The sequence below is a fragment of the Equus caballus genome, chromosome 12, assembly GCF_041296265.1.
Source record: "Equus caballus isolate H_3958 breed thoroughbred chromosome 12, TB-T2T, whole genome shotgun sequence".
Lineage (NCBI taxonomy): Eukaryota > Metazoa > Chordata > Mammalia > Perissodactyla > Equidae > Equus > Equus caballus.
Genome location: NC_091695.1, coordinates 15797638 through 15812989, shown reverse-complemented (window position 1 = coordinate 15812989; position 15352 = coordinate 15797638). Strand labels below are relative to the sequence as shown.

At 34.1% G+C, this 15352-nt stretch overlaps 1 protein-coding gene across 1 annotated transcript; it reads right to left on the bottom strand.

Moving 5' to 3' along the window:
• Nucleotides 1-7351: 7351 nt before the first annotated feature.
• On the bottom strand, nucleotides 7352-8278 carry OR5AS1 (olfactory receptor family 5 subfamily AS member 1). Its single transcript, NM_001391761.1, is given in 1 exon segment — nucleotides 7352-8278. A coding segment is annotated over 1 exon segment (927 nt).
• Nucleotides 8279-15352: the final 7074 nt, after the last annotated feature.

The window sequence follows — 15352 nt, the reverse complement described above, 5'->3', positions numbered from 1 at the left end:
TTTTGGCTGACTTTCTGCTCAGATTCCCCAGATGGAGAATTAATTACTGTGCCCTCCAAAAGAGTTGCATTAGGAGAAAGAGATGGAGAAATCTTTTCATTTACTACTTAGTATTAATGATAATCCAAAAATAGCAATGGAATTTAACTTGAAAACCCTTTCTTTTTGCATCTTTGTATAAATTCACTTTTACATCTCTGTTTTTTATCCGCATTACAACAGGAAACCCAGAAACCCAATGCAGAGGCAAGGTGGGAGTGTGAGCTACCAAAACTCTATTGGATATGTCCTACTTTCAAAAATATAGGTTGTCACCTACTTTCACTTCTTTTTTTGACATAGCAAAACACCAATTCAACAATATTTATGGTTAAATATTAATACATTCATTCATATATGCTTTAATACATTTAATAAATATATATTACTTACTACTTGAGCCAAGAAATATGTGCTAGAGATGAAGCAGCTCACAGGACAAATGTCATACTTTGAAGGAATTCACATTATATTAGGGAAATAAATAAGTGCATACTGATATACTATATATGTATTGATATATTGTATACAATAATGTTGAATTTTATAAAGAAAAGTAAAGCAAGGAAGGGTGAATAGATAGAGATGATAGGTACTCTGTTATATAGTATATTCATTCCTATTGCTACTTTAACAATATACCAAAAAAATCATGGCTTAAAACAACAAATATGCCTTTCCTGCAAGGTACTATGTTAGGCATTAGAGACCTCAAATAAGATATATGGTTTGTGCTCTCATGAAACTTGATGTCCACTGAGGTCAAAATTTGGGTAATCTTGTGATGCAATCTTCAAATATTACTAAATCAAAACCAAAATCTTCATTCTATGGGTATTGTCATGTGGGGGACTGGAATTGGCCACCCCAAGATATGTTTTTTTGGTGTGAGGATTATTTTGGACTCGTTACTTTTAAAAAACTGCAGACAGGAACGAAACTCTGAAAAGTAGAATTTACTTACCCTTTGCTAACAGACATTTACATTGTAAAGGAAATCTCCATCTGTAAAGGTGTCTCCCTCTCTGTACCAGAAAGAAGGGGGGATGATCTTATCTCTAGAAACTCTTCATCAATGTGGAAGGCAAGGAAATTAGATCTGCATAATAATCTTACTCTTGTTTACTGTACTTGTCTGGTAACCTTCCATAACTGACTTCCCCCACCCCCAACATTCTATTTTTCTTTAGCTGAAGGTGATACTTAAGGTGGTGGCTTCAGCCATTTTGGCAAGTTGCTCAGTTTGCCTGAGCCTCTCCCGTATATACATGTTATAAAGCTTTGTTTGATTTCCTTCTGTTATTCTGTCTCATGTGAATTTAATTCATTCTCTGGCCAGAAGGACCCAGAGTGGGTAGAGGAACAGTTTTCCTCCCCAACAGTCCTATCCCTCGCAACCTGAGGTTATGTATTAGATCCTGTCTATATTTTAGATCAGTGGCCTTGGGAAGCACAGTGAATCCAAGTCTAACTGTATCCAAGAAAAAGAGGGAATAATTTGCTGGAAATACCAAGGAATTTTTTTTCTGTTAACAAAACAAGATTATAAAATATAGATTCAGAATTTTATAACTTGAAATAAGCTCAATTTAAAAAAAAACTAGAGATTAAGGGATATTTGTGTGTATTTCCTAATGGCAAACTTTTCCTTCTGCAAGGCTATTTAGTGTAATAGAAACATCACATCACTGGAGTATATTAGAACTACGATGACTTGGGTTCTAATATGACTCTGTCCTTGATTTGTTACATATGGTACTTGTCTAAAGCAAACCATATTGAGGAACCAATACACCAGAGTTTGTATAATGTTCCCATTTATCATTTAGAGAAAGAGAGGAAAAAATGGAGTTCCTGCTAGTTTGACTAACATAAGATTTCACGAAGTGGATGTAACAATGATATGACACATGATACTGATGGTCATGTCTCAACACCAGGACACAGAAAAGCAGAAGCCATGTGGAGGAGGAGAAGGAGGAAAGGAGGAAAACAAGTGTGACTCCACTAAGTTAACAGTAGGATTTCCAGCAACAGCTTTATCTTTTGAATTCATAAAGAAAACTATAAATAGAGAAAAGTATTACCAGAGATCAAGGAATGATTTTTTCTCATGCTGGAACACAGATTCATTCTGTCACTAAATGTGGTGCTTTTGCCATCACTCCCTGTCTTCTTCCTGATAAAGTAAGAGGCTACTTTAGAATATTAACAGCATGACTGTTCTCTTAGGAAAATAAATACTGGAAATATCATTTTTATAACCTAATAGTATGCTCAAATGCAATTTTTCCAAATTTCACATCAATATCTTGAAATGTCAGGACAAAATAAAGGTATTTTTTTGTTTAAAATAATAAGAAATCCCTTCACTGTAATTTCTTTTTGATTTACAACTCCAAAGGGACATTAGAAAATACATGATCATCTTTGATCAAGGACACAGTTGGTGATAAGGATATTGGTGAGAGAAATCACAAAGTTAAAAGCATTTTTATTATAGTAAAAAAGGGAACCCAGCCAAATGCATATCAGAAGAGTTAATGATTTTCAAGATAGTGGTCTTTCCACATTGTAACAACCACAAGTTGTTAATTAAAACTGAAATATCTCACTATATGCTCTTATGGATCTTTGCCCATGAAATATCATTATGTTGACAAAATATTTATAAATAAATACATTATAATGATTTTATGCAAATTTTATATTTCATTCATTGTTCATATTACTGTTCATGTTATTATATAATGTTATATACAAATAGATATATAATTGATTAAGTATGTGGATTATGTCATATATAAATTCATGATTCTATAATTTCATAAGTATATGCATGTATATATAACTTAAAATGATATATACTGAATAATTTATAACTAAAGATTATTTGTAAGAAAAAAGAAGCAAAATTCCAATAAACATACACAAAAACAAACAACAATCACAACTCAAAATTTTGAAAACCAATTTCCCACAACAACAATCTCAACATACAGAAAGACCTGAAACAATAGTTTAGATGGTCTAATTTAAAAACAATATGCATTGATTTGAAGACTATTTTATTCAAGCACACTAGTGATAGCAGTGAGAATAAGTAACAGCTTGTAGCAAAGCAGTCCTGAGCTCTGGGCAAGTATCTGAGTGAGGCTTGGTTGTGTTATACACGGGATATAGTGACAGACTAAAGAAAAATAGAAAGAAATTCTTAAGATGTTATTATTGGAATCATAGAATAAAATTAGGTCTCAAATACTTCCAAAAACTATTATGAATAAGATTGGGAGGAAATGATTTTCCTTGTGATATAGCTAAAATATATTACAGTTCTCAGATATCCCATTTTAAGTAATTTTCCATAAATATGCAAGCAGCCTTATGTTATAATATAAACCAAATATTAAATTCCTTAAACACACACACACATATATACATACACAGGAAAATATTGAATACAGGTATTATGTAAATATAGACCTATTTCTATAAATGAGAAGATCTTTCAAAGATAAATAAACCACAGGTTAGGAAACTGTTTTCTGGCTGTTTGAGAACAGTACTGAAATCATACAGCTGGTAACAGATTATTTTAGTGTGAGTAGATAGGAAATATTAAAAGTTTAAAATAAACCTCCATTATCATCTCCTAAACATACTCACAACTAAGCAAAGTCCAGAGAAATAGACTATCAAAAGACAAAGACCAGGTTTTCACATTTCTTAAAGGACTCATCATTGAAAGGAGAGACTTTTTACATTTGATTTCCTTCTTTTGGGAAGACAAACTGCAGCTCATGGTACAAAGGTGAATCTCAGACCTCCACAGGTTGGATGAGCATCCTTTCTGGTTTCTTGACACTGGAAATCATCATAGACATGCCGGTGTTCTCAGTCACTGCTCAGTAGATGCCTCTGCTTTCACTTTGATAGAAAGTACTTGCTTTCACAAATAAAACAATTTTAAAATTCAATATGTTCTCTAAAACTCAAACATCTTGGGATAAAGGCACAATACAGACAGTAAATGCAAGTGCAGAAACTAAAGGAATATGGGCCCAAATCATCAATTCTACTCAGAAAAGTCTTCAAGTGTTTTAATGATGGAACAGCTGAAACTGTCTTTCTTCCCTTAAAATGAGAATATTTGTATACGCTCTACCAGCTTCATTGATTCATTATGAAATTGATGTAAGTTAATGCATGATATCATACTCCAAAAACTTTAACAATCACTCATATTACATTTTTATGAGAAATTTCACATACACACACAGAATAAAATTGTATGTTCTCCTTTTGGATTATTTATATAAAAATATATGCTTTCTTCTCTCCAATAATTTAACAGTCACATAATACAGTATGTGTCTACTTTTACTTAGCTCTACTTAGCTTTTCACAGAACTTTATATTTAGCTCTCTTCAATCATACAAACATATTCATTATTTGTGTGTTTGGGAGAAGGTGGCAGATGGTTTTGTTAAGTTCTGTTGTTAACTCATTAGCTATGTCTTAGGTATTTCAGCATAAAAGAAGAGTAAATTACAATATATGCAGATAAAATAATGAAGCCATAAGTCAATCAAAATCTACACAACTCAAGGAATTGTCAGAAAATTATACGCAGTTGTGAAAACCTCAATACGACAATATTAGAGTGTCTTTAGACACAAATTGGAAGCTACTACGATGTAATAAGAGAAAAAATAGTTTCAAAATCCAATAAAATGGTCAGTAGAGGAATGAAGTTAGCTACATGATGGATTAGGGTTGCAGATTAAAAGCAGGAAAAAATATGATTAAATGTAGTGAAATAAATGGCACATATTGTAATCCAATTCCTTTATAATTTATGAAGTCCTTCTTATAATAACTCTAACAAGGGATGTGTTAATGGCAAGAAAACAATTCCAGATGATAGCCAAAAGTCTCTTGGCTGATATACAACTTGGGTCTTCTGAAATGGAATCATGACATTCTTGAGATCGTTTAATTGCTTTGTAATGAGTATTTTTGACTCCAAGAAGCTTGTATTTAACATAGAAATGATGAACTGAAACACACTAATCACAGTGTTTAAGATAATTAATAGATTAGGTCATCTGATTGGCCATGTTTGTGAGAAAAATTTCAAATACATAATTCAGAAATTGACTTTGAATTTGGTTTTTTGTTGAAAAGTGAAGGGAAATTTCTGTGTTTATGCATATTATCAAAGTAGATGTTAGAAATGAATCAAAATTAAGGAATAATGCACAAGAAAATAAATAAAATCACATCTGAGATGTTCTTACCAAATTATTTTTCTGACTTATTCTCAGGATGTGACTCACTCTCATGGATTTCATTTGCCTTATCATCTTGAGCAAGTTTAATGGTTCTCACCCAGGGATAATTTTGCCTCCAAGGAGATATTTGGTAATGTTTGAATATATGTTGTTTGTCATAAATAAGGAGGAAGCTGCTGGCATCTAGTAAGCAGAGACCAGGGATGCTGCTAAACACCCTAAAATGTACAAGGTAGGTCTCTCCCCACCTCAACAAAGAAATATTGGCTCAAAATGTCAGTAGTGCTGATTTTAGAATCTCTGTGCTAGATAAACTCTTAATAATTGTATAGTTTACAAATACATTGTAAACTACTTATCTTAGGCTAACTTATTTTGCAAAATTAAAGCAAACCTTAGCTTTAATGGGTGTCTCTTAAGGAAGTTGGTGGATTTCTTCATGCAAACTTATGTCCATTAGCACCATGGAGTACACTGTACTTTGTACTCTGACAAAGTCTCCTTAGTAGGGCAGATGTTTTAACATGATGAAGAATCCTTAAGTTGTATATTGAGTTCTTTTTTGGTTTTTTTTTTTTTTTTTTTTTGCTCCCTGTCAACATCTCAGAACATTTGGAAAGCTTCATAGATATTTAAAAAATGCCTAATTTCTCCTAGGGAATCAACACCTAACTGTTGTCTTGAAATCAAAAAATCACATAACAGTGGTAAAATAATGAACAACAACACCACATTACATTATAATAGGCATTTTCTAAGAGCTTTACATACACTCTATGAGATCATTTATGCATATTTGGTCACCTCTCAACTCATACATATACTAGGATCTTTATATATATTAGTTCATTTACTCTTCAAAGTAACCCATTACAGTGGGCAGTATCTTATTGTCTCCATTTGCAGGGTTACATCCAGTGTAAACTAACCCAGTCATTTAAATTTGCATAATTACTACGAAATAAACAATATTGTATATTCACGTGTTTACAGTTTATTTCTTCAAATTTGTCAAGATAAAACAAAAAGAAAATGGAGACTGAAGGATCAAAAGCAAGCACAGAAATAGTCTGATAATTTAATCATTGAAATCCATCCCAAAGAGAGAAATGCTTGTATTTCAATTAGTTTGCAGTGTCAATTTATGGAATAAAATGATTGAGGCAAATATTCACCTGTTCTTAAAGATAGAGTCTCAAAGATTATGTCAGTAATGTTTGTGCAAATAATTAGTAATGTATATGGTTTATAATCTTGATGCTCTTCCCAAACTTGTTTGGTTTTCACATGCCCCACTGGAATGGAAGAGTAGAGGATCTCTTACAGTAATCACTCTAGCCCAGAGGGAAACAGTGTCTTATAACTTCACGCAGTCCTGATATTAGCAGACTATTGCTATGGGCCTTCTATCTGATTTCCTGAGAGCCAGTGAAACCACCATCACCCATCATGAGTAATATCAGATTTTCCTGATTGCAGATGTTCTGTAAGTGCAGAATATAGACTTATTTTCCCAAATACAGAAAGCTGCATTACTCATCCATTCATCCATCCATTCATCTATTAAACACATGTGTAATAAGGATGTGCCATATACCTGGTACTATACAGGTATTGCACAAATAAAACAAGAAATATATTCCCTGCTGCCAAAGAGTTTCTAATATGGGAGAGCTGACAGACAACTCAACATATACCTTCAATACAACATGATAAACAATATAATGAATCAATGTGCAAAGTATTTTGGAGAGCTAATTGGGGAACGATTATTACTTATTTTAATTCAGGAATTTTTCACAGAGTAGAATAATTTTGGAGAGAACATTTCTGCAAGAGAGGACAAATATTTCAAAGTATTGAAGATGAAATATTATCATTATTTCTGAAAAATGGTGATAAATTGAAAATATTTGACATATAAGGCTTTCATGGCATGGCACTGATAATGAGACTGGACGGGCAGGCTATGACTTGAATATTCTTAAATGATTTAAATTCGTATTCATTTGAAAGTCTAGTTTCTTTCTAATAGCTTTTTGAAGGCGTTTTTTACATCCTTGTTTCTGAAACTGTAGATTATTGGGTTCAACATGGGAAAGACAACAGTATAAAACACTGCAACTATCTTGTCAGTGTCTAGGGAATAGCTGGTGGTGGGACGTAAGTACATAAACAGTAGTGTTCCGTAGAATAAAGTGACTGCTACAAGATGGGATGCACAGGTGAAGAATGTTTTGCTTCTACCACCTGAGGACTTGATACTCAAAACAGTGATGAGGATGCAGAAGTAGGAGATAAATATGAACACAAAAGTAGTGGTCTGAATGAAGCCACACAAGGCAAAGAGCAGAAGCTCATTGAAATGAGTATCTGCACATGATAAAGCCAAGAGAGGTGGGATATCACAGAAAAAATGGTTGACAATATTGGAGTCACAAAATGGCAGCCTGAATGTGAGGCAGACATGTACCATCGAAGTCACACTTCCACTGAAGTATGCCAACACAATGAAACAGATACAAACTCTCCTGGATATAAGAGTAGGATAGAGCAATGGGTTACAGATGGCTGCATAGCGGTCATATGCCATTGCTGCCAGGATAAGACACTCAGCATCAGCAAAACAACCAAAGAAAAACATTTGTAGTGCACAGCCATAGGGAGAAATGCCTTTCCTGGATGCTAAGAAATTCACCAGCATTTTAGGAGTGATTGCTGTAGAATAGCTGATGTCTAAGAAAGACAAGTTGCTGAGAAAGTAATACATGGGGGTTTGAAGGCTTGAACTGATACTAACTAGGATTATTAAACCCATATTTCCTACCAGAGTTAGTGTGTACACTATGAGAAATACCAAGAATAGTGTGACTCTGAGAGGTAGAGAATCTGTGAATCCAACAAGTAGGAACTCCATTGACATGGTATAATTACTCTGCAGCATCTTCTTGATTTTCTCATTTTTCTCATCCAAAATAGATGGGATCAGAATACGACAGTTGCCTTCAGTTATTGATGAATGAGGAATATCTTTATTCTCCCTTCTAAGAATGCAAATGGAAAGATAATAAAATCAGTTATAGCAATTTCTATGACATATTTGATTTGTTTTGATTTTTGTCATTTTCCTTAAAAGAGATAATCTTCACTGATACCAGAGGATGCTATTCAGAGATGTTGTTTTGAGGTGCAGTAACTCATTAAAAGCTGTGCACATTGAGAAATGATATTAGTTCCTTTCAGGCTGAAAGGGGATGGATGTGACTCACTTGGTAAGTCCTGGTAGAATCATGAGAATTGATAAAATCTTCAGGGGTAAAGCTTTATTTTCCAGTCCTAAAATCACATTCTTTCATGTAAAGGAAAGTAAAGTTGAGAAAAATTCTAGGAAAAAATTATCCACAGGTAAACTAGATAACTCCATAGATGAATATCTGTGATCTTGGGAGTTAGTTCAACATAACGGTTAAAGCACAATAGTTATGCAATAGAAGACTAGGTTCAAATGTTAGCTTTGCTGCTTACTGATTGTGTGACCTTCATAAAGTTATTTAACCACTCTGTGATGGTTAGAGAAATAAATGAATAGATATTTGCAAAACATTTATGTAACTGACATAATCAACACTAATATGAGTACTTATTAAATAAAATCTGTTAAAAGAAATAAATTGACTTTTTTGTTTCTTTTTAATTGCTTACTCAATGGCATGAAATACTCAGTTGTCTCAAAATTCATTTACATTTGTCATGCTGGACACATGATCTGTGGTCTCTTAGAAAGGAAAGCTGTGTGCATGTGTTCTATTCTATCCAAATGCATTGTCTGGCAGAAGAAAATCTTTTACATGTGCCTTATAATTATTGCTTTTCTCTTTTTAGGTTTATGTCTCATATCTGAGGTAAGACAATGCCTGGTGTGAAGTTCCAGAAACATTAAGTGTTTTGAAAAATAACTCTATCTCTACACTTACTAATGAACTTCTAAACTGGGGCTATATGAAAAAATGTATATTATAGAGTCTGAAGGAGAAATAATCAAGGGAACAAAATGATGGCTGCAAATAAAAAATAAATTATAATGGGATGGAATATTTAGTGAGAAGTTAAAGATTTGTAATTTTGGAAGTGGTTTAAGTGAGTAACAGTACAGTGAGTAATAAGGTAAATAAGTAATGGAGAGCAATTCTCTGTGTCACACCTGGTGAAACCTCAGAATTTCTCCTCCTCCAACAACATGACCTGCGACCTTCTAGGTGCACTGAGAAATCAGCTTTCTTTGGGTACCAGATCTTAAAAAAGAAAAAATTAGATTGGGAAAAGATGGAAGGTAGGTGGTGAAACTATAGTGAAGAAATTTAAAACTCTTAAGGGAGAAAAACCTTTGTGTCCATGCTGTGCAAATGTCATGTCTAAGCTTTACATAATATTCAAATTCTCACTCTTGAATCCTTTTCTTTTTTATTCTTCTTTTTTCTGAAATAATGATTAAAAAGCAATTCAGTGGTTAAATAATCTGCAATTAATTAGTCATATATATTCTATATTAAACTTTGAATAAGGAATTCCATGGTTAAAGAATCAATTAAATAATCATAAAAAAGGTTCCTCTAAGTCATTTTTGTCGAATTTCTAACTAAAGAATTAATATTAGGGTCCGGCCCGGTGGCACAGTGGTTAAGTGCACATGTTCTGCTTCGGTGGCCTGAGGTTCGCCGGTTCAGATCCTGGGTGCAGACATGGCACTGCTTGGCACGCCATGCTGAGGCAGGTGTCCCACACATAAGGTAGAGAAAGATGGGCATGGATGTTAGCTCAGGGCCAGTCTTCCTCAGTGAAAAGAGGAGGATTAGCAGCAGTTAGATCAGGGCTAATCTTCCTCAAAAAAAAAAAATAATAATTAATATTAAAGAATCTATAAACACCAAAGGTATATCAAATCTAGGAGATTCCATGTCTTTGGTTCCCAAAGATTATATCTAGTGAGATATCACTACTAGCATCAGCCTTTTGATTATGAGTTAACACTCTACACTGAGGCTTCCTGATTATCATGTTTGCCTGCTTAATGGGCTTGATTTGTTATCACCGATACAGAACAGGCAGCAGCAAGGAAGAGTAGGAAAGAAGTAAATGGGTGTGTGGAGACCTGGACTCCAATTCTGATTCTACAAGTACAAATCACTTCACCTTTATGTCATCATATGCTCATTCATAAAATCAGACCTACTCTATTTATCACAAAGAAGTGCCATCTAAGCAAATGAGACTGTGCATATACAAGAGCTTCATAATTGCTCAGTAAACTTTTATATTTTTTAGAGATTTATTAATAGAAATTGTTAAAATCCAGCACGTTTATCAAAACATGCTTTATTTCCTCACTAGAAACAACAAACAAATGAACAGACTTGCAAAAATTAAAAACTACGCAAGCTCTCACCAGACAGAAATAAAGTATAACCACCATCGCCACAAAGGGAAACTGTGACTTTTCTTTTCCTTGAACAGTTTTCATTTGGGTTTTCTATGAACTAGAGTCCTAGTATATTCTGCTATATTGCCTAGTTATCTGCATTAATGACAACAACAATGATGATGAAAGCAATCAATACTAGCACAAATTATGAAAAATGGCCCAAGATATTTTCTGAGCACTTGACATGCATCATTCTACTTAATCCTCATACTGTCCTATGAGATGGATTTTATTATCCCTGTCTTTACAGATGATAAAACTGAAGCATAGGGATGTCGTTAAATTCCCAAGTATACATAGACAGATTCTAGGTCTCACTTCTTAACTACAATACTATGGTGCCTCTAATGTAGAAATATTTTCTCCCTCTGTAGGAATTTTTTGATACTTTATTTAAATATAGAGTCTTAGTGCCAAAAGGAATTATCAAATTCACACCTTTATTTTTCAGATGGGGCGACTAACTCACCTTCAAAAGATCATCCAGCAAGTAGCATGTCTACTAACGATTTTATTAAGTGTATATCTTATATCCATAAATAAGTTATGAGGTCAAAGTTTGACTTTCCTTCCTGGAGTCCCCATAAAACCTATGAAACTGTCTAGAGGGTTTCTGTAGTCAATTGTTGAATGTGTGAGCATCACAGAGCAATTTCACTTTTCTTGAAGGATTCATCTCACACTACATTAGACTGAGATCAGAGTAATCTCCTAGAATAAGTTGAGCCCCACCGATTCTCAGGGAAATCCTATCTGACAGAGCTGCTATTTCTAAAAGGTGCCCTTGAATGGATTTTTATTTGCTACTCTGTTTGAAGTATGAATGTAGAATATAGAAGAGAGAAAAACAAGAGCTAAATGTACACAATTTGCTGCCTCTCCTTTTCAAATGGCGTTGTGCTGTAGTCGTTAAATACACAGGATTTAGAGTTAGGCAGGATTGAGTTTATCCTCAGATGTGACATCTAATGTTGTACAGGTCATTGAACTTCTCTATGCCTAAAAGTCTTTGTTTAATTAGCATAATAATATACCATAAGGTTAAAACCAAGATTAAACTAGGTAATTCATAACACTGTTTACAGAGCTTGCTATATTATAGATTCTAGCATGAAGATGTACCCATTATTATCTATTATTACTATTGATGCCTTTATGATTATTTAATAATTCAATATATGATCTCAAAATCATAAGTTCCCTGAGTTGATAGTTAGAGGAAAAATCACAAAACAGTCATTCTGAATGTGAATATGAATATGTGCTCATAGAAACTGAGGTTTGGATTACTGATGAGGTTTAGCGTAATTTAGCCTACTAAATTAACTAGACCGTTGAATTTCCTCAAATTCCAAAATAGGCAGAGTCAGCTTCCTCGTCATGGCAATAAGGGGCACAAATGAAAAGACAGTGATTCTTGGAAAATGCCTTGGATAAGATAAGGTCAGATTTATGCACCCACCGACTCCCACTCATTCTCCCAGCCCATGCACACACACAAACTAAGAAAATCCCACACAAAGTCAGTGAAGATACATTTCATCTAAGGTAAATCCATTCTCTTTGCAACACTCACAACAGATATTTTGTTGGTGCTTTAGGGAATCAATCACCTACCTTTGCACCATCTGGAATTTTGAATTATAGAATTTATTTTGTACAAGAGGCTGACAGCATTTCTCTCCAGATTTACAAATAGGTCTTACAAGGGATGAGTATTTATCTTCCAGTCTGCGACAAGTGGGACATTACCTCAAGATAATCCCCACCCCCAGGAGACCTTTGGACAAGCAATTACTGTCTTTCCAGTGATGTGACATGAATTATTTGTTTTACATGAGAAAGATGAAGAATTGTAACATAATGGACTATAATGAAGCCAGTTACAGCATAACATACATCTCATAACACCTTGCCATTACTGAGAGATCTTTGCTTAAAAAACAAGAAGAATACAAATTCATTAATTATAACAATGGAGGAAAATGGAGGAAAGAAAGTCTCTTCAACAAATGGTGCTGGGAAATCTGGACAGCTACATGTAAAAGAATGAAAATCAACCATTCTTTTTCACCATTTACTAAAACTCAAAATGGATCAAAGACCTAAAGATTAGGCCTGAAACAATAAGTCTTCTAGAAGAGAATATCGGCAGTACACACTTTGACATCAACTTCAAAAGCATCTTTTCAGACACCATAACCCCTCAGACAAGGGAAACAATAGAAAGAATAAACAAATGGGACTTCATCAGACTAAAGAGCTTCTTCAAGGCAAGGGAAAACAGGATGGAAACAAAAACACAACCCGCTAATTGGGAAAAATTATTTACAAGTTATTTATCCAACCAAGGGTTAATCTCCGTAATATACAAAGAACTCACACAACTCAACAATAAAAAATCAAACAACCCAATTACAAAATGGGCAGGGGACATGAAAAGACATTTCTCCGAAGAAAATATACGGATGGCCAATAGACACTTGAAAAGATGCTCATCATCACTAATCATCAGGGAAATGCAAATCAAAACTACACTAAGATATCACCTTACACCTGTTAGAATGGCAAAAATATCCAAAACCAAGAGTGACAAATGTTGGAGAGGCTGTGGAGAAAAAGGAACCCTCATACACTGTTGTTGGGAATGCAAACTGGTGCAGCCACTATGGAAAGCAGTATGGAGATTCCTCAAAAAGTTAAGAATAGAAATACCTTATGACCCAGCCATCCCACTACTGGGTATCTATCCTAAGAACCTGAAATCAGCAATTCCAAAACACCCATGCACCCCTATGTTCATCGCAGCATTATTCACAATAGCCAAGTCAAGGAACCAACCTAAGTGCCCAGCAATGGATGATCGGATAAAGAAGATATGGTATATATTTACAATGGAATACTACTCAGCCATAAAAAAGACAAGGTTGTCCCATTCACAATAACATGGATATACCTTGAGGGTATTATGTTGAGTGAAATAAGCCAGACAGAGAAATACGAATTCTGTATGACTCCACTCACAGGTGGTAGTTAACATGTGGACAAAGAGAACTGATCAGTGGTTACTGGGGTAAGGGGGGTCGGGGGAGGGCACTAGGGGTGAAGTGGTGTACCCACAACATGACTAATAATGATGTACAACTGTAATTTCACAAGGATGTTAACTATCATAACGTTAATAATAAAAAAAACCAAGAATACAAATTCATTAATTATAACAGCCAATGAAAAAGAATGATTTCTCCTATAAATTCTTCCATTTCTTTCATATACTTAAAGATACTTTACAGCATTTAGTTATATCAGAGAATTCTAAAGTACAATCTCAATATTATTGAGAAGAATCCAAGACACTGCAATTTTTGGGTTTTTTTTTTTTCCAGTTATGTGGGTTATTATAAGGAAATAGGCCTTAAATGATAAGACTAAGATGCCAAGTAAGAGCTTATGACTCAGGCAATCTGGATTTAAATGTTAGTTTTGCCATTTCACAACTGTGACACATTGAGTTCCTCATTTAATCTTATTTTAATAATTTTTTAATTGTGAATAATAATTGATCACCTCAGATTCTCGTGAGGATTGGGATAAAACATGTTAATATCAGCCCCTTGTTCAGCAGATTGTACTCATTTAATGAATGTTCACTTTCTTATGCAATTATTGCACTATGTACAGCAGTATTTCTTATTGTTTTTAAATGTATTCTAAATTTTAACTTTCTTTAAATTATTGACAATGGTGTAGACTCTATACTTTAAGATAAGGGGGACAGAGTGGTGAATGGATTAGTACAGTTTGCCAGACTTATTGCAAACAACTGCCTTCTTTCCTAAATTTGGTGGAGAGATTGAAATAAGTTTCGTTGTTATTAGAAGGCTTCTTATGAGATGAAGATCACTGTATTTAGAAAAGAAGATCATCTTTCATCAATCAAAACAGAAATGTGTGTGAAAAATGAAGAGCTGGAAAAATACAGCTCAAAAAATTTCAGAGTGAGGGGGCCAGCCCTGTGGCTAAGTGGTTATGTTTGCGCACTCTGCTTCACTGGCCCAGGTTTTCTCTGGTTCAGATACTGCCCGTGGACATGGCACCACTTCTCAGGCCACACTGAGGTGACATCCCACATGGCACAACTAGAAGGACCCACAACTAAAATATACAACTATGTACCGGGGGTATTTAGGGATGAAAAAAAGCAAAAGAAAGAAAGATTGGCAACAGTTGTTAGCTCAGGTGCCAATCTTCAAAAAAAAAAAAAATTCAGAATGAGAGAAGTTGCGAAAATTATTTTGCTTTCTTTATTTTCTTTCTTTTTCACTTAATAAATCTATGCATCTGGCAAAAATAAATAGTAAAAAATAAATACTAATGTCCTAGTTGTATTTTTTTGAAATGTAACTATAAAGACAATTTCTATTTCAATAAGGAATGCATGTGTTATTAAAACAAGAGGTTTATCCCTAACTTTAAGGGTACTAGCATATTTTCTTAAACAGTGATATTGGCACAGACCGCCATCAACCAGTGTTGCTC